We start from the raw sequence: 21811 nt of genomic DNA on the forward strand, positions 1-21811 counted from the left end.
GACGAGGTGAGGATGAAGATCAGAATGAAGTCAAGATGGTGGATGAGTCAGCATCTACAAGGATGCAGGTCCAAGCAAGAAGTTAAAAACTATTCATAACTTAAGGCTACTGCTCATAAAGGTACTACGAGATAATGATATCGTCATTGCATCCTGGCATTACCTCCCTATGCAAGTCTAACCCAAACTCGCCGAAAGAAGACCATCCCAACTATAACATGCGGGTCCAAAATCAGACAGAACCACTCTCGTCGCTCACTTTTGCATTCCATCAGTTCGTCGTATCCATCGGCTCCAACACGCGCCTCCGCTCAGCCAGTCTCTCGGACTTGAATGACTCAATCTTGGCCTTGAGTTCGGTATCTATGCAACAGTTAGTAGGTCCTCTTATCAAACAGTTCATGATGAGACCTACCGGGTATTACGTCTTCCATCTTTAGCGGTGCCCGGTTGAACGGATCATGAGGATCGCTGAGCAGATGCGACCGGATCGTTGCTCGGTCAATAGACACCCGGGATCCTGGTAGAATGACCGGGTCTTCCATCAATGTGTACATCAGGGGATCTGGTTCATGTTAGTAACTTCTTCCTCCAGTGCTGAATGATATCACATACCTAAGAAATCATCCGGCACCTCGCCCAGATCCTCCTCAGCCTGGTCATCGGCCTCCTTGGCCGCCTTCACCTTCTTTTGTAATTGCTCCCACCGCTTAAACTCCTCTGGCGACTTGAGCGACCATTTCCGTAGGATGTCTGCTGCCTTCTCAAAGTTCGCCGGCTTGTATGACCGTCCATCGCGTGCCACCGCGATGATGAAGTTCTCCTTGCCCATCAGGTTCAAATACACGTCCACAATCTCGCTCAGCAGCGCCCTCGGGTTGAAGCCGTACTCCTGCAGATTGTCCACCCGTAGACTGGCGCTCTTGGGTCCCACCATCGCATCCAGGTTGTAGTCCAGCATGTCTGCTAGTCGCTGCACGATTTCAGGCATCGTGAACGAGTCCGCCAGTGCATCTGTAAAGAGCTTGAGCATAGCCACCGTCTCGTTGGTCAGCTGCATATACGACTTGGCGTTGCGCTGTGCCGAGGCGAGGTGCTCCTCTTTCTGCTGACGCACCGTCGGGTCCATTGAGGCACCGTTGAGGCGCAGCTCCGTCTGCGTCTTGTGAATGGTGATGAATGCTCCGAAGGACTCGTCCAGCACGAACGTCACATCGTTTAGCAACAGGTTGACAAAGCGGACGAAAAAGTCCAGGTTCTGCTTGGACTGGTTGTAGAGCTTGTTGCGGTAGAGCGTATTCGGCCAGATGCACTTGATAATCTGGAAGATTTCGAATCGAATGTTGAACTTGTCAAAGAATTGCGTGTGCGTGCCCGTGTGCTCTGCCTCGATGTAGAACTTCATCATCGAGTGGAGAAGGTACTCGTTGGCAAACGGCATCGAGTTGAGCAGATCCACCAGGACTCCGCGAGCGCCACCAGGGCGTGGCCACGTGCCTCGGAACAGAATAGACACAAGTCCTGCCTTCAGGTACGGGTTCTTGATATAGCCCGAGCTCTCCAAGAAGGTGATGCACAGCATGACCAGCTCGTCTCCTTGCGTGGCAGTGATGATCTGTGGCATGCACCACATGATGAACTTGAAGTTGCTGACAATGTCGTCCAGGAAATATTCTGGAAGGCATTTGAAAACTTCCGGCTGCTGCACCGGAAGTGGGAGCTTGATCTCCTCCTTAGGAAAGTTCGTGCCCGAGACAACTCTCAGCAGCCACACAATCACATACCGCATGAACAGCATCGACCGGGCTTGCCACTGGTCGTCAAACAAGACACCCTGTAGACTATACTTCAAGGCTAGGCCGAGGTCCAGCTTATCCTTGTACTTTTTCAGAGCCTCTTCGAAGACCCGAAGCTGCATCGGGTTGTTGACCCACCGGTGCCGTTCCAGCTCAAACTTATTAATGGTGGACTCCATGTGTCGGAGGTCCTTCTCAAGCTGCTCCAGCTTGGATGTTAAGGACTCACTGCCATAGTGATGCGCAGCGACGGTGAGGAAGAAGATCTCAGTGATAAAGTTGGAAGTGCCCTCTGCCTTTTTGGAGTAAAAGGCATCCGACGCATGCTGATCGGCATTGATCTTGGTTTCATCCCTCATATCAACGCGAGGATTACGATGCAGATAATTAGCATCGACGCGGTCAATCTAGAGCATGGCCGTTAGCTGCAAGCACTCCTACTGCCGACCTGACGCAACGTGCTTACCTTGGTGAAGCTTGCATCCATGAACGGCTCGCAAAGTTGGTCCAAGCAGGTAGTCAGGTTGAACATAAACCCGTCGGATGACACCGTGTTGGGGTCCACCTGCATTGCACGTCGCTTGTGGTTGATGTTCAGGGAGGCCGCGAACCAGTCTAGAACCCTGTCCCTGGCATCTTTCGACGCCCGAATCATATGGTTCATGACATCGAGGAGATCGGAGCTGATCATGTGCTGCATCATGCGGATCGACCGCTGCGCGTTCAAAATGTAGGACTGATCTCTCGTCTTGGGACTGGAGAAGTAAGTCAAGGTCACACTGCTCTGCAGCGGCGACAAGCGAAACCATGGCCCCAAGAGAGTGCTCTTCTCAAACAGAGCCGGATCCCGGGATGCGTTGAACATATCCGACTCAGTAATGGCGGCTGCGATGACCGCATGGCGGACGAGGTTTCGAAGAGCCTATAAATCAGGTTGACGAGAGCTCCGTGAGAAAAAGAGAGTGGCCTTCACGTACTGTCATATATGGCTTGTAGTCATCATTGATGGTCATAGCAGCAAGCTCCTGGCTCATTTCCTCCACGGCCGCGATGAAAGCCGGCTTGAGGCTCTCATCCTCGTCGAACCTCTTGACAGCCTCGCCAATGAACTCAAAGTCCACGCCCTTGTCGTCCTCAGGATCCAAGAGGAGATATGGCTTTAGCGGTGACTTCTCCGCCGGCTCGAGCCTGTTTAATGACGAGTCAGCCGAATCCTGGATCCAAGAGGTATCACTTCACCGCAACAACGCACCCAAACATCTCCGGCATCGTAATGGCGAATATACAATAACTCAGGCATATGCGGCGCGCCTCGCAGATAGCACTGAATTTCGGATCATCATCGCGATTGCGGCGGAAACCCTTGTGCAACCTAGAAATCCGCCTCCAGCACGGTAGTAGATAATCCAAGGGCTTCTGACGCGGAGCATTGGAGGCCGCTTCCAGAAGGGCCTGGTCCAGGACCGTCACATCCACGCGAACCTCCCGGCCTTGATCCTCAAGCTCACTCTTCAGACCCGGCAAATACGTCAATCGTTGTCCGTGAATATCCTTCTGCCGAGCCTCATTCAACGACAACTTAAAGACAGCGCTCAATGTCCGATCCTGAAATGCCTCGATACTCTCTTCCGCTTTGGGGGGTGGTGGTGTGCCGGACACCGGCGTTACGGTCTGTGAGCGGTCCGGGACCGAACTGGCAGAGGCTGCAGGTGTGATCTTGATCCGCTTCCATTCGGACTGTTGGGGCTGGAGCTGTGGTGAGGGGGCTGATGAACCGGGCGCGCTGCCCGGTCTCGACGAGGATTGTGTCTGGATCCTGTCCGGGTATCGTGAGGTTGGTGTAGACGGGGCAGGGGAGGCAGGCCTGCTTGATGCTGAATCCGCGGCGCCTTCATTCTGCGCCGATGGCGTTGGGTTGCCCAACTTGGCCAAGCGCTTGCTGCGGATCTGATTATGAGGGCAAGTCAGAACGGCAAATGCCTGGATGGCAGGATTCGAAAGAACACGGGCCGGGACCGGGAGAGATGGCAACAACTCACCTTATCCGCTTCAGACTGGCTCTCTGACATCGTGGATGATGCTGATGGGGCGAGCCCGAAGCAGAAGGGCTTCCGTAGTATCAGCGGGGCTCGACAACGGAGCGAGTTGATGGCTGGAACCGAAAACTCAGACGGAGGAGAGATGGAGAGAACGGGGGGAAAGAGTTAATTAAGGCAATCAAGGCTGGATTAGAAGCGGGGAGAAAAAGAGTGTAGTGGGCGCCCGGAATGAATGAGCCCGATAAGTGACCCCCAGAGCGAAACAGTGAGGAGAAAAGAGGTCAGTCACTGGCGCTGACTCTGTTCCTGGACTGCTTCTCTCATGGTCGCTGAGGTTCGCCCGCATGAAGTATTAACTAAGCTGGTTGGCGTTGGTTCGCCGCTCAGGGCCCTTTCTTTTGCATCGTGTGTTCTTTTCTCCACTTTTCACGGTTATTTCTCCAACACTGGGAGATAACCGACTACATACAGTTTACTATCTACTTATCTTGCCGATCGCTGCTGCTCAACTTCCGTCTATTCCCTTCTTTAACAACATATACATTTGCTTTGCTTCTCAAGGCTACTAGACGAGGCTACTTCCAGGCTCAGGTCATCACTCCGTGAAACGCCATCAAAATCCTTGCACACGTATGGACATCTAATGCGGGAACAAAAGCGGCGGGGGGTCATCAAGAACAAAATGTAACAGGCCATTAAGGTATAAAAGAAACAATAGGAGGATGCAACATTGGCACCCCGCATGCCATAGAGATACAGACAAGTCCGCGCTCTCTTTCAGTACCTCCCCTTCAGGGAGTCTAGCCGCCGACAACTCTTGAGCTCCATCGCTCTAGCTTCCTTGATCTTGTCTACGTCTGGGAAGAACCAGCCTTGGGCATCCTGGAGCATGCGATCACGCCTGTGTTGTTCGGCTTCGCATTCGTACCGTAGTTTCGTAACGTAGTCCACTTCCACCCGTTGGTCCAGTTGCCGGAATTTCCGCGTGCTGTAGTCTTCCACATCCCCGGGGTTCACATAATAGTCCACATTCAACTTAGGTGTCGTGCGATGCATCGTGTGGGGAGGCACAGCAGCGTCAAAACGGTACGAAGGACCTGCAGGAGTTGACGACCCGGAGAATTTGGACGAGATCCACGGAAGCACGAAGAGGAGAATAAGAGGGAGAAGCTGCTGGAAGGTAGCCCACAAAGAGGGCGTAGGTTCGGTACGAGCATTGGCCTCACGCGGTCTTCTCCGGGGACGACCGCCTCCAAACTGATGAACCCGGATACCAGGACCACCGCCCATGTTGAAAACAAACTGAGGTCCACCTATACACACAGATTAGCCATGCTCCTCAAATCAATAAGAAGCAACCATACCAAAAGGACTGAAACCACCACCCATATTGCCAAACCCACCGCTAAAGAACCGCTGGAACAGCTCTTCCGGCGAGATCTCCTCCTCGAACATCGGACCCCCAGCCCCCGCAGACCGGGGGAATCCACCGCCACCAAAACCGCTGAAAGGCGAAGCGCCCGAGGGACCAGCACTCGGGGTGAACCTGCTGTCCGGATCGCCTCCAAACCTATCATACTTGGCTTTCTTCTCGGGGTCCGACAGGACCTGAAAGGCGCGCGAAACCACTGCAGACCAAAATAACCATTAGCAAGGTGATTCCCCACACAAGCATCCGAGGAATATCCCCATCACTACTCACACTTGAACGCCTCATCCGCTCCCTCATATCCGTTCTTATCGGGGTGTGTCATCAGACTCAGTTTGCGATACGCCTTCTTGATCTCGCCGTCGGAGGCGCTCTTCTCCAACGACAGAATCTCGTAGTACGCCGTCGCCGAACATTTCCGTATCCTCAGGACCGCCGCCTTCTGCTCTGGTGTGTATTTCCGATCCTGGTTCCCCTGGTTGTGCTCGCGGGATTTGGCAGAGCCTCCATTGTCTACCCCGGACGCGGTGGCGGACGGCATGGCGACAGAGCTTTTATTTCCCTATTATCGATGAAACGAGTCCCCTCTGTGTGTAGCCAGCCGGCTGTAGAATATCCCACTCTTCGGATTTAGATCCCGGTTTGCGAGGGGTTGAAAGCCTAAACAGGCTCGTCGGAAGAGGGAAGGGTGGATCAGCGATGAACCAGCCGACGGACGCAAAGAGAATCGCTGATTAGAGAGGGAAGGGCCCTGGGTTTCGCGATCGACTCGAGTGATATCAGCAACCGGGAAAAGGAGACCAAGTGTTCAAAGGATTGGTCGGTTCTGGGCTGCTGCGGGCCAACCCTCGATCTGGGGAATAATAGATAGTATGGGGTGAATTTGATAAAACGTGGTGAGTTTCTGGAGGATCAGATGTTGACGCTAAGCCGAGTGAGTGAGAGTGAGCCGTTGGTTCGAGGTTTAGTCAGTCACTCAGTCGCTTTGGAAAGGTACGTCGGAGCTGCCAGTCACCTTTCCCGCGTCACTAGCTACTTCGGATCGTCTTGCTTGACTGCCCAGCATACATACAAGGTTAGTTACAATTTCTGCAATTGTATATTCATTTTATTCTAGTTATTTCAATTGCATCAATCCATTGATCTTCAAGTCGCTCACCGATACCATCTTCATTGACAGCAGAAATCTCATAGAATACCACCCATCGCAACCATGTCCGGTTCAAAATCCCCGATAGAAGAGACCGAAAAGTCTCTCGTGCAGAAAGCCAGAGCATGGGGAGGTAAGCATATACCTCTATCTAACTCCAATCATCCCATCTCCAACAATGTCACTAATCACTCATCCATCGACGCACAGAGAACTCATTCCCACCCACCCTGCTCGCCACTCTCATCACCGCACAATACATGCGACCATTCCAGGCCCTTCCAATGCTTTTCCCTCCCGTCCTGATATTCACCAGCTACGCCAACATCCAAGGCTTCAAAACCGATACAGCCGGTATCAGCGCGGCGTGGTCCGGGCTGTACCTGTTGCTCGCGGGTCGTCGGAAGCAGCCGTTTATGAAGAAATGGGGCGCGAGAGGAATTGTCCGCGGTGCGACAATGGGTCTGTGCTTGGTTAATATGGTTAGCGGTGGGTTGGCGTATACTCTGGGCAAGCGGGAGGAGGAAGAGGATTAAACGGGGGATATATAAAAGTTATGGTTTGATTCGGTGAGACATCTTATGTGATGGTGCGGCTGTTTGTATGCGGGGTCATGTATGATATAAGTTGAACGGGGAACTGGCGTCGCTTCGGGTATGGTGTTTTGGTTTTCTTTCAATTAAATTAGGTGATGATGGTATAAGTCGAGACTCATGAATTCATTGATGAGTGTATTCTTCTACGTGAGTGATCTATGTGTATGTTATATATATCTAGTCGGCCATGGGCGAGCGGCTTCCGACCTGCTCTGCGCATCGCACAATATACGACGTATTTCCGTCAACGATAGCTCTTGAAGTACTTTCGTACTGCAATCACTCCGTGTATGGATTTTCTGCCAAGATGACATCCCGGACACTGGGAGGAACCAGCCACTCCAGGTCCTGAGGACTGGCCACAGCGGATTCTCGGGCTCTTGTCGAGCTCACGGAGGGCGCACCAGGCTTCTTGCCCTCGACAAGCTTGATGCGATCAGCCCATTCTCGTTTCCCGCCCACCCTCTCCATGGCACCCTGCGCCAAGTCGGCAACAAACGCTTCCTGCTCCTCTCTACTGCCCCAGTCACTATCCGGGCGCATGGTCACTCGCAGCCGATGCTGGGAGAGAAACGGTCCCAACGGCTGGAGAGTATGCTCTGGTGGGTAGTACTTCGGGTTGAAGATGCGGATCAACGTATCGTACCCCGTCAGATGTACCTGCTCCAGTGACGAGGAGTATATACCCGCGCGTTCAATCTCCGCGGCTTTGTCCACAAAGTATGGTTTCTTGGTGACTCCAATGTCGATCACGGGAAGATTCTGGGCCTTGGGAATAGTCCCGTTTGTTTGTAATGACGAGAGAAGGTCTCGAGCGAAGAGCTCCATCATGGCCAGACGGGTCTCGAACGCCGCCGGCTTGGAGGGCTTGTCGGCATTCTGTGTCGCGAGGAGCAATAAGAGACGGGAGGGCTTGTGGGGATTTTCTAGAAGAGCGGAGGTCGCAATTCGGCTGTGGGCAAGGGTTGGCGGGTTGAAGGACGAATCGAGGACGTACAGGACGTCAGTGGATGAGGTGGGATCATGGCGCTCGGAGGGGACAGAGGCCAGAACCTCCAGACTGCGGGTTGATGCAATGAAGAGTTTGAGGCCCGCAGCGTACTTCTCGCGTAGGGCATGAAAGGCGGGGCTCGTCATTCTGGGATTAGATGAGTCAATCTGGCGTGGTCAGTGTGACAACTCATAGAGTAGAGTATGTGTGTATGTATGATGCCCAAGGCTGGTCACGTCAGAGGCCGACAGAAGAGGTGGGGTTGTGGACGGGAAGCATCCATGGACGTTGTTGGATGAGGACCCTTTGGTGCGGGTGGCTGCAGGACCCGGACTTTGCTGGGTATACCGCCAAATACAGTAGACAGATACTATGTAGTATCTACAACGTAGAGTAGGTATGGATGTAGTACTGTATGTACGGCTTATTGGCGACGCTTCGAGACCCTAAACCCACACGGCAGAGCAACACGAGCCGATATTAAGGCTTTATCTCATTGCCCATATGTACTGAAAGGTGGATGGCGGTCTGTGAGCTATCCTCGATGGGATCGTAACACTTAAATTAAAGCCGCGATGATCACAATCAGGGACTCGGTGCTCCGTAGGCTGGATGTAGTAGTCTAGACGGACCCGGTAAGCCGGAATGTTCTGGAGTCTGGATGTCTAGATTAGGGTCAGTAGTGGTGTGTTCCTTGTGTTCTCGCTAAATGCCGCTTATTCCGGTGTGTTGGTTTATGGATTTATTGCCGGCCGCGCTCTGTGGAGTCTCCAGTGACTTGGCCAAGTACTCATCAGGGGTAAGGTAGATAGTAGATACTCCCTACTCATGCCCAGAATGTGATTGTGACATTCCAAGTATCAACAGAAGAAATAGAGTCTAGCTTACGAATGAGTGGGAGCTCACACGGAGTTAACTACTGAAATGGTGTGACTGGACAGGACTGGAGCTCTCCGAGCTTTGAGGGCTAGCCGATAAGAACCGAAGACGATCATCTCCTAGTCGATGGCGCACAGTGAAAGCGTGTTCACGGTTCAGGCAACCATATACTTTGGCCCTCAATCAGCTTGAAACGCTGGCGGCCGTGGTTTCCCCAGCTCCGGTCAGGGTCAAGAACCAAGAACAACCTCAGAGCTTTGCTTTCATCTGTTATCACCACCAGTGCCAATATCCCGCACCACACAATATAATTTATATTCCGACCTTCTTTGTGCTTGGATCACTGCCAGTAATCAACCGATATGATCAGTCTTTGTTCTGGAGGAAAATCGCCGGTGTCTAGACCCCCCATGCTGGCTCCACTTGGTCTGCACCTACCACCCACGCCTCGTAGGCCCAAGACCATCGCCGCGCAGATTTTCTTGATCAACCCTGTCAAACGATACTGGCGCGCCCACCGACGGAAATGATATCGGGATTGTCGATATACTGAGCCTCCTTGGGGACTTCTTCCTCTCCCTCTTCTCCATAGTTCGTGTTGAGAGAAGACTCGGCTCAGACATGAGTCCCTTCGGTCACAAAGCGTCTCACGCCATCAGCACGAGAAGTCTTAGCTCGGAGTCAAAGCCACTAGGCTGTATCATTTTAGCCCCTTTGAAGCATCGTTGACTAAACCACTGTAAGAAGCTTGGGGGTGTTGGCAATGAGCTCGCTAACTGTATGATGGAATGAGGATAGAGCTTGGATCCTTCTCGACTCATCATGCCCCTTTTTGTTACTTGGTTTTCTCCATGTCTCCAGAAGCCTGTGTAGAGTGTATACGTTGCCTAGTTGCGTGAATGGAGGATGTCATCTCCGCACGGTCAACTAGTGAAGGTGATAGTAAACAAATCCACAGCGGATTGTTGATTAAAGCGTGTCCACCAGTAAATTACGGTAATACCAATTCCGCGCCGGCCCATTAATGAGGTTGAGTCAAGCGTGGTGGTTGAACATACGATTGTCGGCGGTTGTTCCATGGATGCTTCGTTTGAGGACCGACGGGAATTACCACATCCGGGCAATGTTGACAACCCACACGATCGACGTTGTTGTTGTTGTTGTTATTGTTGTTTCTTTTATTTCCTGAACCAGAAACAAAAGGGCCCTGAAATGGTCCCTGAAGGGGGCGGTAACAGCTTACCGACACATCCTTCTCAGACAACCTGTGCGATCCTGATGCACGCTGGCTGTTGGTCTGGCAGCGACAGCACAGCGAAGAACTAGTACTATCCGTATTAGGCAAAACGAGGGGGAGTAAAGAAAAAAGTCGAACAAGACGGAAGCCGTGCGGTTGGCCCGTTTGGACAGGCACAATGAGATTAAGCTGGCAGCCAAGCACCAATGAGAAGAGGCGGTGAGGGGATGAAACGGGGCTTCATCTCCAGTCCAGCTAATCCGCGTGTGGTTCCTGCGCCGGAGACCCACTCGAGACTGAGGAAATTAAAATTAAGATCAATATCAGGAGGAGGGCAGTGCGTGTTGATTGGCTGAAAGGTTATCAACAACTGGGCACAGCTGCACGCCCGACACCACCTCGTTCGGCCAAGATGAGACATTAGCGCCGTATGGGCGAATCTTCCAAGACTCGCCCACCAACGGGCATCTCGCATCTGTTCCATACGATGTTGGAGAAAATACGGTGCCTGGTAATATCGCGTATCGACGGGCTGCAGGGATCCCGAATTGAATGGATTTAATCAAATTTCGATATTACGGCGTTCTCCTTTAGGTTTCCCTTTTTCTGACTTTCTTTCTTTTCCCCCCGGGTCGTTTTTTCCTTTAAACTCCTTCACTTTCTCTCCGGGCCTCCAAAAAGTCTGTCGTCAGACTGCTACATTCTCTCCTCTGTTCAACCTCTCTCTGCGAGAACGTTGCGACCTTCCTTCTTGCGTCCAGTCACTCTTTCAACCTTGCTTTGATTTACTTGCGAATAGATTTCGCATCTCACTTTCGTTGAGAAAACTACCCCCCGCAGTCTCTACCAAATAAACCAAGAACGGAATATCACTCCCATCTACTCGGACTTCTTCGAACCTCCACCATCAATCCTTCACGATGCAGCTTACTTCCAAGGTTTCCATCGCCCTGCTGGGTGCTTTCGCCGCCGTCGGTGAGGCCAACAACCACGGCTTCCATGCGCGCCAGATGAACTTCCACCCTGGTGGCTACAGCAACCAGACTGTGTCGACCTCCGTCGTCCCCGTCTACCCGACTCCCGAGCACTCCAGCGCTCCCGTTGCCCCCAGCGCTCCCGCCAGCTCCCCCGCCGGAGTCGCTGCTAGCTCCCCCATCATCGGTGGTCACTACGCCAGCAGCTCCAGCTCTGCTGCTGTTGTTGGTGCTTCCTCTGTCGCTCCCGTGCCCGTTCCCCTCGGCACTGGTGTCTCCAGCAGCGCCCCCGTCTCCGCCCCGGCTGCTGCTGCTACTGGTAGCAACGGTGTCTCGACTGAGTACGACACTGTGACTTCCACCAAGGATGTCACTCTCACCTACACCCTGGGTTCTGGTTCCACCCAGAGCGTCGTCACCACCACTATCCACCGCACCGTGACTGACGTCGAGACCATCTACGTGGTATGTTCTGGAAGCCCGTTCTGGAAGCATGAAGATAGATGTATACTAACGGATATATCTTAGACCCCCTCTGCCAGTGCTTCCTCCACTGCCCAGGACACCACCGTCACCTCTGACACTACCGTCTACTCGACCTCCACCGACTACGAGACCTACACTCTCTACGCGGTCCCTACTTCTTCCGCTGCCGCTGGTAGCTCCGCCCCCGCGGGCTCTGCTGCCGCTGGCGAGACCTGTGCTCCGGTCACTGTTACTGTCCATGACACCGTCACTGTGGTATGTACCAACTTGAAACCAAGCTGTCGGTTTGAACCCCTTACTGATGCATTGCAGACCGCCACTCCCACTCCCATCTCCACCCCCGACAGCGTTGCCAAGATCGAGGTCAGCTCCGTGTCCACCAGCGAGGAGGTTGAGACCACCACCCAGGCCGAGGCCACCACCCACAGCAAGCCCACCGTTGTCCCCACCCCCAGCGCCCCTTACGGCCACAGCAACGGCACCTTCCCTTTCCCCAGCGGCGCTGCCCGGCCCACTGGCTTCCAGACCAGCAGCAAGGTTGCTTTCCCCTCTCACTTCCGCCGCGTCTACTAAAGCCATGATTGAATTGAATTTGACTGCTTCGGGTCACGAGCTTGACGCCACGCCTGTACTGAGATTCCCAATCGTGGCGTAAAAAAGCACACGCTGGCATTGTACCTACGAGAGGATTTACTGTTTTGCTTCTGGTACAAACTTACTCAATTTTTTTGACTTCTGGATTGGCCGTCTTCGTCCATCTTCAACCTAGACTTTACTTCTCTTCCCCAATTTCCTCCTCCCCAGGGACGGGTAATTGGCTTTTCTTCTTTTCTTCTGGGATCTGTCGATTCCACCGCTTAACGAACAAAGCTCTTTTTCTTTCAATTTCTCTTTCTTCCACGAAACCTTCTCGTGAACCTCTCGGACATGAATCTCGGGATGTCAGGCGATGCGACATCAGGCGAGTTGACCCAGCAGGTGGCGAAGGCGTCTTAGCGGGTACATCGGCTCTCTGTACATTTTGTTTTGTGTGTGATTGCAGTAGATATTTCTTTCAAGATGATGACCTTGATTACGAAGCGATTTTGTTAGTCGAGCGAATGACATTCGTCTATGCTACCTCCTCCCCTTGTAGAAGTAGATACCTCCACATCCAAACTAAACATTATAAGCATGATATTAATCATAACTAATCCCCCCATCCCTAACAATCTGTTCCCTCATCCTCTGCCACTTCAACCAAGTAACCCCCTGTACCAGACAATCCGCCAAATCATCCAACTTGCCAATATCCAAACTATCCTCCCCATCCTCCCCACCTGCCTTCTTTATCCGCCGTTTCCCTTCACACTTCTCCAGGAACGAGTCCGCCAACTTCCTCACCTCATCATCACCTATCATTACCCTCCTACCCTCATCCCCATCCCCATCCCCATCCCCAACATCAGAATCAAAACCAGAAGACGACAACCACCCCCTCACCAACCCAATCTTCATCTTCTTCACATCCCTCACACTCTTCCTTTTCTTCGTCTTCTTCACCACCTCCCCTTCCCCACCCCCATCCCCAATATCCCCAACTTCCTCCCCCTCCCCCCAAAACCGACTCACCCTCCCCGGCTCAACAGGATACACCTGCACCTTCCCACCCGAAGACAAAAGTCCAGAAGAATTCACCGTCTCCAAAACAGCATACAGCATCCCCTCCAACACACCCACGCGAATCGTCCACTCCTGGACCGCGGAGCCTCCTCCCGTACGGAACCGCTGTCTTTCAATCAGAATATGGGTGGGGTTATATGTGGACAGGAGGGTCGTGATGAGGGTGTATGCGTGGCGGGCGTAGACACTAGGGGAGAAGTCTTCTTTTGCCTTTGCTTTTGTTTCTTTTGATTTGGGTTTGAGTTTGGGTGTGTTCGTGGTGGGGAGGATGAGAGATGAGATTTCTTCTTGATCATGGCGTTGGTATTGGTGATGTTGTGCATGGCACAGATCCGGAATGGAGAGGCGTTTCCATGCGGTGAGGGTAATGGTATTATTTCCCTTTCTGGTAATGTCTTTAGGTGTACCTGTCTCGGATGAGACGGCAGATGATAATGATGAAGAGTGCGAAGATAATAAAGGAGCATGCAACACAGCAAACGCCAAATTGCGAATCCCCATATCAATGCTCAGAAGTCTTATTCCATCGTCGTCACCGTTCTTCTTCCTCGTCGTCTTCTTCTTCCCATCTGCATCATGCTGAGTTTGAAGAGGGATAATCAACGGAGCAAGTTCCCCTTCTAACCTCTCCACTAATACCGCCTTGGTACCTGAGCTCTGAATTCCCGTTTTCTGGGCTATTTGTTGCAGGGCTTTTGCTTTGAGGGGGCGGAGCCAGGGGTATTTCATTTTATTTCTTTTTTGTATATCTTTTTCGGGGTTTGATGGTTGTTTGGCTGGGGCTTGGTTTCGCTTTTGGTACTGAGCTAGTAGTAGTCCTAATTGAGTTGGTTGGCTGCTTGTTCTGTTGGTGGTTTTGGCGTGGGATGGTGATGGTTGTATATTTGATAGCGTGGTATGTATATATATATATATATTAGAGTGTAATACAAGACTGGCCCGAGAATATTTGTTTTTATGCGTTTGTTGTAGATTAAAGGTTGTGAGGATAGATCAATGGATATCAAAGAATGAAACGAAGTGGATGTTGACGTTAAATCTATATCCATGATCTACTCCGTAGTTAACTTGTGTTTGATGTGCAGGTGGTTTATGAATGATAGATTACATAATAGATTATACCGCGCACAAAATACCAGCATATCATCGAACTCTACATTTTATTTAAGAGTAATACATCTCGAGTAACCATAAATTGTCAAGTTGCCAAAAGCGTCCCACCATTCTTTGCATATCGCACACATCTATCCTCCGTTTTCCTTCGAATGCCCGAAACCAACACCAGGCCCATTAAACAGTATGAAGTAGTATATATGCCTTTCCCCATGTGGACGCCAAACCAATCAAAAGAACCATGCATCAAACTCGCTGAACTGCAATCAATAATCCAAGATCAAAACTCCGCATAGTAGTCCCATATCAAAGAGTACATCAGAAGAAGAGAACTCTCAATAACCAAAACGCAAATAAGGCGATGAATTACAGAGTGGACGAGCGCGCCACGTCAGTGACCGTTCTCGTGTTGTTAGCCACGTCAATCGGTGACACACTCTCGCGCATGTATAGAATCGGCGCCCAGACGTTCCAGTGTAGCACGCCCATGTGTGCAAGGCGCATGGCGATTCGCTCGATGTCATAGTGCTGCTGTGTTAGTGACGAGGGCGGGTAGTTGCGCTGCGATTCGCAGATCGCCAGGGGTGACATGCTCATGTACTTCTTCGCCGTCGTGAATGTCGCTGCTAGCAGCTTCTCGCGAAGAGAGCTCTGGAAATACTGGAACAAGTTGGATGGGCTCGAGAGGTGGCATTCCAGTGCCATTTCGATTTGCACAATGACATCGTCCGAGACCGACCCGTCTTGAAAGCACGCGGCGCATGCAAATCGTGCGATCTCGAGCGCGATGCTCCGTACGGTTTTCAGCCACCGAGGATCCCCTCGAGGATAGTCTTCGTTCTCTTCCATCAGCGATCCGATACGGGTGCGGAAAGTAGCGTATGTTTGCGCGGGCGCCGAAAGATACCGTTTCTGTGCGTTGATGTACGACTCGAAGATGAACCAGCAGATATCGAGGTTGATCAGCTTTTGGAGACAAGACCGCAGCTGCCGCAGCCGGTCCGAGTCGAAAACGAACGTTTCAGGAAACTTGTCTGGTCGCCGGTACTGCAGAAGAAAGTCGGTGATGCCACCAAACAACAGAGAGATGGGCCAGAACCCATCCATCTGTGTAGGTTTCGACATGCGGCACAACTCTCGATCGCGGAGGTCCAGATACCACTGTCGCGAGGTTTCCACACAGAAATTGTCCCTCTCGATCTTACCTCGGAAATACTCCTGTAGGAACGGAACGGTGTCTTCGATGAGCAATACGCGGAAAGCACGGATTTGGTGATTGGCAACATCCTAGAGACACATTAGCAATTGCATCCAATATGCGTGGCCACCAAGCCCAGCATGCTCAATCCTTACCAGTTTCATCGCTTCCAGAATTGCGAACAGGGTTTTGAGTCCTTCGACGATTTGGTGCGAGTTTTGCGACTCCGACCCTGACCGTATCTGCTTGACCATCTTATCCGCCCATTCATCGCGCATAGGAGCGCAGTGTGTCTTGAGCAAGGCCGCCAGCCAGCTTGCCACGCCCACCATATCAAGTACGCCCTTCTGGATTTGTTGCATCAGGAGTGTTACCTCGAGATTTTGTACCACAGCCGGATGGTCCCGCTCAGGGACGAGCGTTTTCAGAACGTCTTGCAAAGTTTCGAACATGGCGGGTAGCCGCGGTTCAAAGGTCCGCGATAGATTATCTGAGATTCCAACATTGTCTGTCCTGTTCGTCTCCTGTACGGCACCAAATGCGTATATAGCGATCTCATCAGCCATAGCCTCCCAGTAGTCGTGGGCCTCCTTTCGTTTCCGTTCGCCCTTTTCTCCCTGCAGGTCAGGTTTGAAGTGAAGATCACGGTCGAAGTTGGCATCCATTCGGAGGTTAATGTTGCTCATGATACAAGGCAGGTCCAGTTCACTAAGCGTGCTCTTGGTCACTGGCGGATACCTTTTAGCAGCTAGTAGCCGTTGATGTTGTTCCAAGCTGAGTGGCAGGGCTGGGGGAATATGCATTGCTCGTGCAGAAGGCGCCAGGACCCGTGTTGCCATCTGGATAGGCGACGGAAATGATGGGGCTACACCGTCACGGTAGGTATATTTACCCGGCTGGCGTCGCTGGTGCATATTCGCGGAGTCTGGGGAGCTCTTCGCATCGCGATGGTGGTCCAGAGAATCATTCTTGGGCGAGTCCTTCGCATGACCGCTGCCTCCATATGCTTCCAGGGGGCATTCGGAATTTTCTTCCTTCTTGCCCGGCGTATCTCGCCGGGCCTCCTTCGTCTTTTGAAAGTCCATCTCCATCCGATCTTGCCAACGCCCAGAAAGGGTTCGGAGCAGACGAGGTAGGAGAAACTGCACCAGTCCAGGAAGAGAGATGGTCTGGGGTAGACTCGGAAGAATGAATAGCGGAAATCTGGAGACAGCGATTAGAACGTGGGGGTCACGGGCATTTCCTGGGCGATAGGACGCAAGGCACCGGAAGCCCTATACTCGACGGCGGGTTCGGATTGGGATCCCTTCGCAGCGACCCTGCGAACAGTCCTTGCCTGCGGTCGACAGGAACCCAGGTGAGGGAGGGAGAAATAGTACGCACCCGAGGTTAGTCAACGACGTCGATCGCCAATGCCGATCATAAAACGGGCAATCGTGGATGCCGGGCTTGTCAAAATAGTGTTTCGATAGTAATAAGACCCTAGGTGAACCTTTCGGGATTGGGGCCAATTTCCTTGTTTTGCGAATCGGAATTTCAGTTTCCTCCTTTCCTTTTTCTTTTCTTCTTTATTTTTTTTCCCCTCACTTTTTTTCTCTTATCTGCGTCTCCTTGCCAAGTCAAAAAGCTCGAAGAAACCGGCCGGGCACCAGATGAAACTGGGTCGAGGACCGTCGCAGGCAGCAAAGATATATGAAGGGAACAAGGTCCAATGGCTACGCGACAACAACAAGAAAGGAGATCACCGTAGCAAGCAAAGGTAGTTGGCAGAGTGAAGTTCAATGGCGACAAGAGAAGCAGTAGACAACGTTGCTCTGACAAATCGTGTCTAACCAGGTTGACAAAGAGACCGGGATATCAGTTGTATTGATATAGCCAATGACGACGAGGGGATATAGGCATGCAGGTTCAGTATACTCCTATACTACTAAGTAGGGAGTACTTAGTAGTAACAGTGTTCAGAGCCTGAGGAGAAGGATGGCCCTGCACGCAATCAAATTTCAAGGAAGGAGGGTTTACAAGCCCGCAGTAGGTTGGACACACGAGCCACCGGACGGAGAGCTAAAAGGAAAGAGAAGGAGTGCGGCGCAGTAGCATCGCAGTAGATAGGGACAGAGAAGGGGAAAAAAGACAGAGAGTGCGCGCGAGAGAAAGAGAGAAAGAGAAAGGTTAGAAGACAGCCAGCATGCGACTGACTAGTCAGAGGCACCCACTGCCTTTTGCAGGAGCGCTGCGAAAAGTGAGGCTGATCTAATCTAGACGCTTGCAGCAGCTACGAACTTTCCGGGGCGCTGTTTCGCACCTGGGAACGGGCACCGAGGGAAAGGGAATTTTGGAAACGTTCAGTGAGTCGGTCCAGCGATCCCTAGTCACATAGTGGATGACGTGGGATGCTTGGAGGGGGGGGATTTCCCTTTTCTTAACTGGGTTCGTTCTGGCAGGCGAGTGGGTAAAAAAGGATGGGATCAGATGAGGATCAGATGGGGATGGGATAGGATCACTGCTGCGCCGTGAGCCTGCTTCTGATCCTGATCCGTTCGTTCATTCCTTAACGGCCGCGCGAGGGCGCAGAACGAAACTCAAATCTCACCACCAACAATCCCTGCTGGCTTTTTGCCAATATTTTTTACTCTTTTCCCCCTCCCTTCCCCTCCGCCCCCAGCAGCATTCCTCAGCAACAACAGGAAACCCCCCCGGTATCGTGTACGATCTCAAAATCCGGGCGTGTGCCGGTGCCAATGCTGGTACCCGGCCATTGTGGGAGTGAATCCGGTCCTGACTGTCCCTTACCATCGGCGCCGATGTGATAGGGAGGCCGTCCCCCCCAAAATCCCAATCATGCGTTCAGCGACAGGCGCCACCAATCCCTCTGGTCAGGATAGGATATATTCGGCCAGGAGGAAGGTGGGAGATCGTCGAAAAAGAAACGAAATAATTTAGGTCAGTGTGCAGAAGGGGCCGGACACAAGCACGGAGTATACATGCACCTCTGTACCCAGAGGGCATTCGGTGTATTCCCACTTGAATAATGTGCAGACAGCCAGAGGGACGATGCAGCCTGCCGTCCCCGGTGTTCAGATCAATTTGGGCCACGGATCCATCTTGATCCGGCTTCTTGTTAAGGGTGTATTGCTTTTTCTTCTCTTTATTTTTAATTCTTACTTTCTTTTTTTTCCCTTTTCTTCTTTTTGCCTTTTTTCTCCTTTTTGCTTCCCATTTTACCTTTTGTCCTGGGAGTAGTAGAAACCAGGGCAAAGCAGGGGGCATCCGGGCATTCCAGCCCTTGATGCATCCAGAAGTACTCCCGAAGCTATCCTTGCGATGGACTGTCTTCGTCATCGTCGACATACTGAAGAAGATCGGGATATAACTCTGTCAGGACATCCATGTCCGCTCCGATCAGATCATTCCAATTCCTTCCTCCGTTCTGATTACTCTTTAGTGGCCTTTCTCCCAAAGCGGGAAACAGTCCGCCAACGGCTCTATGCGACACCGACCATTGCTAGTCAAGGCCATCCCCGTCATGCCATCCGGATTGACCTCGTGTTGTGAATGGTACACTCTAGTCGCCTGTACCCTGTCAGGTACAAATTAATTGTTCCTGTGGTCTGCGCGCCTCCAGCGCCCCTACTGTACAGTGATGTTGCCTCTCCGAAGAAGATTCTTCCGTTGGTCTGTTTGCGATCGAAACACTGAAAAATGCTCCATCGAAACCTTAAAGCCCGGTCGTAGGACTCATCACCTACTTCGTTCTATCGTGTGTGGGATTGACAATGATAGTTTCCGACTGAATTCCGTTTTGGTCCACCGACAAACTGCGATTGAGTCTTCCTTTCGGTGACCGCCGACGGAAAGATTGCGCTACAGACCCCTATTCCTTCACCATTGCCGTCTTCCGTTGTAGGGGCAACAGGGGGTGGTGCTAGAGGGGAAGTGGTTAAACCAAGAGCCGTGATCATAGTTTCTTACCTCCCATTGTTTTCGACTTTTCCTTCCTTGGGGTGGGACATGGGGGATGTAAACGATCCACCCGCCCCTAGCAGATTGATAGATAGAAAAGCCCACTTAAGAGTCTCGGTCGGAGTGGATCTCATACACGCGTGGTGGCATCGGTAGACCAACCCGAGTCAGCGACAGCCCTGGACCACACCTCCCCAGTCTTAACCTCAATATCAGAATCTGGCCGGGCTTCCCCCCCCCCTGCAAGTGGGCTCACGCGCGGGATGAGGAATGGACTATTGACTCCGACCGCTCCGTAAGTACTTTGTAAGTGGGAGGACACTATCGATCGACATCGTAAGATTATTATTTAAGCTCGGAGTCTGCTGAAGGGCAGAATCTTAAAAGACGTGCCAGGGGGGTGGATACACCCAGGGAAGCAGTCGACCAAAACGGAGGGGGAGCAGACAATGTGGCTGGATCATTATCCAAGACCGCGCACGAATAAAGGGGCTTGACTGCCGGCGGTCTTGCGTGCGCTTGGCGCCTCACTTTAGTAGTGCACCGATCACGATGGATTTGACCCTCCAACGCAAACTCGCCTCATTATTCCGGACCTGGTCGGAGAGGCGGCAATTGGAAAGCCAAGCCCGTTTGCAAGCAAGCCGGTATAAAGAGCGGTGATGGTTCAGACCCATTTCTTCATGCCAACCTGCAGGCGACAATCTGAGAAGTATGTCCGGCTCTGCACCCTCATTGGCTCCGTTTCTAGTAAATTTGTTTTCTACTCTGCTCTTGTTGAAGCGGGGCGGGGAGGCGATGCCGCTTCTCTCCGTCCGCCTGGGAATTATCATTGACAAGGCGGGATGGAATGAGTGGTGGTGGTGAATGGTGACAGGGGAAGGATGACGCCTATGGCTTTTTACTGCTTTCTGGCTGGCTTCCTTTCTATTCCAACGACACCGACTTTTCAGTGGGGTTGTTCGGCCCGTAGTCGCGACGCTTGCTGCATCATCTGAGCTGATGATCCGAAAAAGTGATGCTTCCAATCCGACGATAGGCAGCCGCGAAACCGACGAGAGTGAGAACGAATGCAAATGAGATGCCGCTTGGTGGAAGCAATGCGATGGGCCCCAGGACTCGATGGTGACATGGATGATAGAAAGAAGATTTCTTGTTTGGAGACAATGTTCGATCCCGTGACAGCACCATCGGCCCTAGCCCTGTGCCCCGTGCCCTATGCAGCTTCGAGGGGTTTGCAGGATGCTTTGCTTCTGCTTCTGCTTCAATCAATCATCCCAGCATGTATACAGAAAGTAACTAGTCTAGGCATTGACGGAGTGCCTGTCAGTGCTTGTCACCTCTTTCGCGACTAGCGTCCTACGGTTATCCCCACTGCTACAACGTACCATGGTTGACAGGGAAGATTAGTATCTTCCATCCAAGGCTGGCTGGAAACAATATCCGGGCAGTATACGAGCAGAAAGACGTACAATTCTTAGAGCGTGTATGCCAATGGATTGGTAGTCTTGCTCAACCCTCCCTTCCAATCACTGCAGGATCATTACCCACTTCATGTTTCGTAATTCATGCCGCAGGAATTGACATAATTCCTAACCTTTTATTAATTAGTATGACCAGAACGGCCAATTTGAATAATGCTGGACGGATATTGACTGGACATTACATCTCTCAGTTGAGTGAACCAACCTTCTCCATGTCAAGCGCGAAAAGGCTGTGCAACTATTGCCGAATCTCCATCTTCCTACCCATATCACCTACAGCCTTTTCTCACCATTGATTGATTACTATCTACCACATCCCTACAACAAATACCATTCTAGAAGATCCAAGATGCCACAGAAAGCTAACCAAAGCCTATCTAAATCCCAAGAGCGCCACCCAGCGGGATCCCATCGTCCCAGCCAAGCCAAATCAAGCCACAGACAAAGACATCATAGTACACCTCTCCCTCCCTCTCTACATCCCCCTTCTTCCCTCCTCACCTCGGACACAGATCCCAACCAAACATTACCCCCCAGCCAAGCATTTCATCCTCCTTCATATTCATCTATCTACCCTCCTCAGTCAGATCTTGTACAACCTACACCCCACATAACAGGGAATCAACAGACCTCCTACACCCCCCTGCCTACACTCTCCTCCTCCTCTTCTTCTTCAGCAGCAGCAAACAAACAAACAAAAAAACAAGTACCGAATGCATCAACTGCCTGTACCACGGACCTCTACCAAGTCCAAGCACCCCCTGGGTTATGCAGATACAGCATTGGTAATCGAACTGTATCAGCATCAATAACGCTC

General features: G+C 51.8%; 7 protein-coding genes across 7 annotated transcripts; 2 read left to right on the plus strand and 5 right to left on the minus strand.

Annotated features, from left to right (window-relative positions):
* Positions 1-169: 169 nt before the first annotated feature.
* Positions 170-4171, minus strand: BO88DRAFT_401440 (ubiquitin-ubiquitin ligase UFD2). The gene is made up of 7 exons (XM_025705842.1): positions 3836-4171; positions 3049-3743; positions 2774-2984; positions 2263-2718; positions 616-2203; positions 416-565; positions 170-363 (listed from the first exon to the last, which is right to left on the minus strand). Exons 1-7 carry the CDS (start codon positions 3863-3865, stop codon positions 272-274), a joined length of 3222 nt encoding a protein of 1073 aa, XP_025567666.1. The 5' UTR covers positions 3866-4171; the 3' UTR covers positions 170-271.
* A 171-nt stretch (positions 4172-4342) lies between these two features.
* Positions 4343-6189, minus strand: BO88DRAFT_401441 (J domain-containing protein). The gene is made up of 3 exons (XM_025705843.1): positions 5538-6189; positions 5200-5463; positions 4343-5148 (listed from the first exon to the last, which is right to left on the minus strand). Exons 1-3 carry the CDS (start codon positions 5803-5805, stop codon positions 4613-4615), a joined length of 1068 nt encoding a protein of 355 aa, XP_025567667.1. The 5' UTR covers positions 5806-6189; the 3' UTR covers positions 4343-4612.
* An 87-nt stretch (positions 6190-6276) lies between these two features.
* BO88DRAFT_432219 (uncharacterized protein) lies at positions 6277-7240 on the plus strand. Its single transcript, XM_025709346.1, has 3 exons — positions 6277-6327; positions 6445-6547; positions 6625-7240. Exons 2-3 carry the CDS (start codon positions 6478-6480, stop codon positions 6948-6950), a joined length of 396 nt encoding a protein of 131 aa, XP_025567668.1. The 5' UTR covers positions 6277-6327; positions 6445-6477; the 3' UTR covers positions 6951-7240.
* Positions 7091-8255, minus strand: BO88DRAFT_106833 (nicotinate-nicotinamide nucleotide adenylyltransferase). Its single transcript, XM_025701239.1, has one exon. It carries the CDS (start codon positions 8145-8147, stop codon positions 7290-7292), a length of 858 nt encoding a protein of 285 aa, XP_025567669.1. The 5' UTR covers positions 8148-8255; the 3' UTR covers positions 7091-7289.
* Positions 8256-10944: 2689 nt separating this feature from the next.
* BO88DRAFT_106850 (uncharacterized protein) lies at positions 10945-12253 on the plus strand. The gene is made up of 3 exons (XM_025701240.1): positions 10945-11556; positions 11620-11832; positions 11890-12253. The coding sequence occupies exons 1-3, from the start codon at positions 11038-11040 to the stop codon at positions 12148-12150; spliced, it is 993 nt and encodes a 330-aa protein (XP_025567670.1). The 5' UTR covers positions 10945-11037; the 3' UTR covers positions 12151-12253.
* A 503-nt stretch (positions 12254-12756) lies between these two features.
* On the minus strand, positions 12757-13968 carry BO88DRAFT_432221 (uncharacterized protein; the record flags this gene model as incomplete). Its single annotated transcript, XM_025709347.1, has 1 exon — positions 12757-13968. The coding sequence occupies one exon, from the start codon at positions 13966-13968 to the stop codon at positions 12757-12759; it is 1212 nt and encodes a 403-aa protein (XP_025567671.1).
* A 750-nt stretch (positions 13969-14718) lies between these two features.
* On the minus strand, positions 14719-16641 carry BO88DRAFT_331201 (TCP11 family protein; the record flags this gene model as incomplete). The annotated part of the gene is made up of 2 exons (XM_025702665.1): positions 14719-15639; positions 15706-16641. 2 exons carry the CDS (start codon positions 16639-16641, stop codon positions 14719-14721), a joined length of 1857 nt encoding a protein of 618 aa, XP_025567672.1.
* Positions 16642-21811: the final 5170 nt, after the last annotated feature.

The sequence above is a fragment of the Aspergillus vadensis genome (genome assembly GCF_003184925.1).
Source record: "Aspergillus vadensis CBS 113365 unplaced genomic scaffold BO88scaffold_2, whole genome shotgun sequence".
Taxonomy (NCBI): domain Eukaryota; kingdom Fungi; phylum Ascomycota; class Eurotiomycetes; order Eurotiales; family Aspergillaceae; genus Aspergillus; species Aspergillus vadensis.

Excerpts from the sequence above, each read along its gene's own strand:
- BO88DRAFT_401440 (XM_025705842.1), bottom strand. The coding sequence starts at position 3,865 with ATGTCAGAGAGCCAGTCTGAAGCGGATAAG. Across the intron at positions 2,204-2,262 it reads TGGATGCAAGCTTCACCAAG|ATTGACCGCGTCGATGCTAA; the intron begins GTAAGCACGTTG and ends GCCATGCTCTAG. Across the intron at positions 364-415 it reads GATGGAAGACGTAATACCCG|ATACCGAACTCAAGGCCAAG; the intron begins GTAGGTCTCATC and ends ACTGTTGCATAG.
- BO88DRAFT_106833 (XM_025701239.1), bottom strand. The coding sequence starts at position 8,147 with ATGACGAGCCCCGCCTTTCATGCCCTACGCGAGAAGTACGCTGCGGGC.
- BO88DRAFT_401441 (XM_025705843.1), bottom strand. The coding sequence starts at position 5,805 with ATGCCGTCCGCCACCGCGTCCGGGGTAGACAATGGAGGCTCTGCCAAA. Across the intron at positions 5,464-5,537 it reads AGCGGATGAGGCGTTCAAGT|TGGTTTCGCGCGCCTTTCAG; the intron begins GTGAGTAGTGAT and ends TTTGGTCTGCAG. Across the intron at positions 5,149-5,199 it reads TGGTGGTTTCAGTCCTTTTG|GTGGACCTCAGTTTGTTTTC; the intron begins GTATGGTTGCTT and ends CTGTGTGTATAG.
- BO88DRAFT_106850 (XM_025701240.1), top strand. The coding sequence starts at position 11,038 with ATGCAGCTTACTTCCAAGGTTTCCATCGCCCTGCTGGGTGCTTTCGCC. Across the intron at positions 11,557-11,619 it reads ACGTCGAGACCATCTACGTG|ACCCCCTCTGCCAGTGCTTC; the intron begins GTATGTTCTGGA and ends GATATATCTTAG. Across the intron at positions 11,833-11,889 it reads TCCATGACACCGTCACTGTG|ACCGCCACTCCCACTCCCAT; the intron begins GTATGTACCAAC and ends GATGCATTGCAG.
- BO88DRAFT_432219 (XM_025709346.1), top strand. The coding sequence starts at position 6,478 with ATGTCCGGTTCAAAATCCCCGATAGAAGAGACCGAAAAGTCTCTCGTG. Across the intron at positions 6,548-6,624 it reads GAAAGCCAGAGCATGGGGAG|AGAACTCATTCCCACCCACC; the intron begins GTAAGCATATAC and ends ATCGACGCACAG.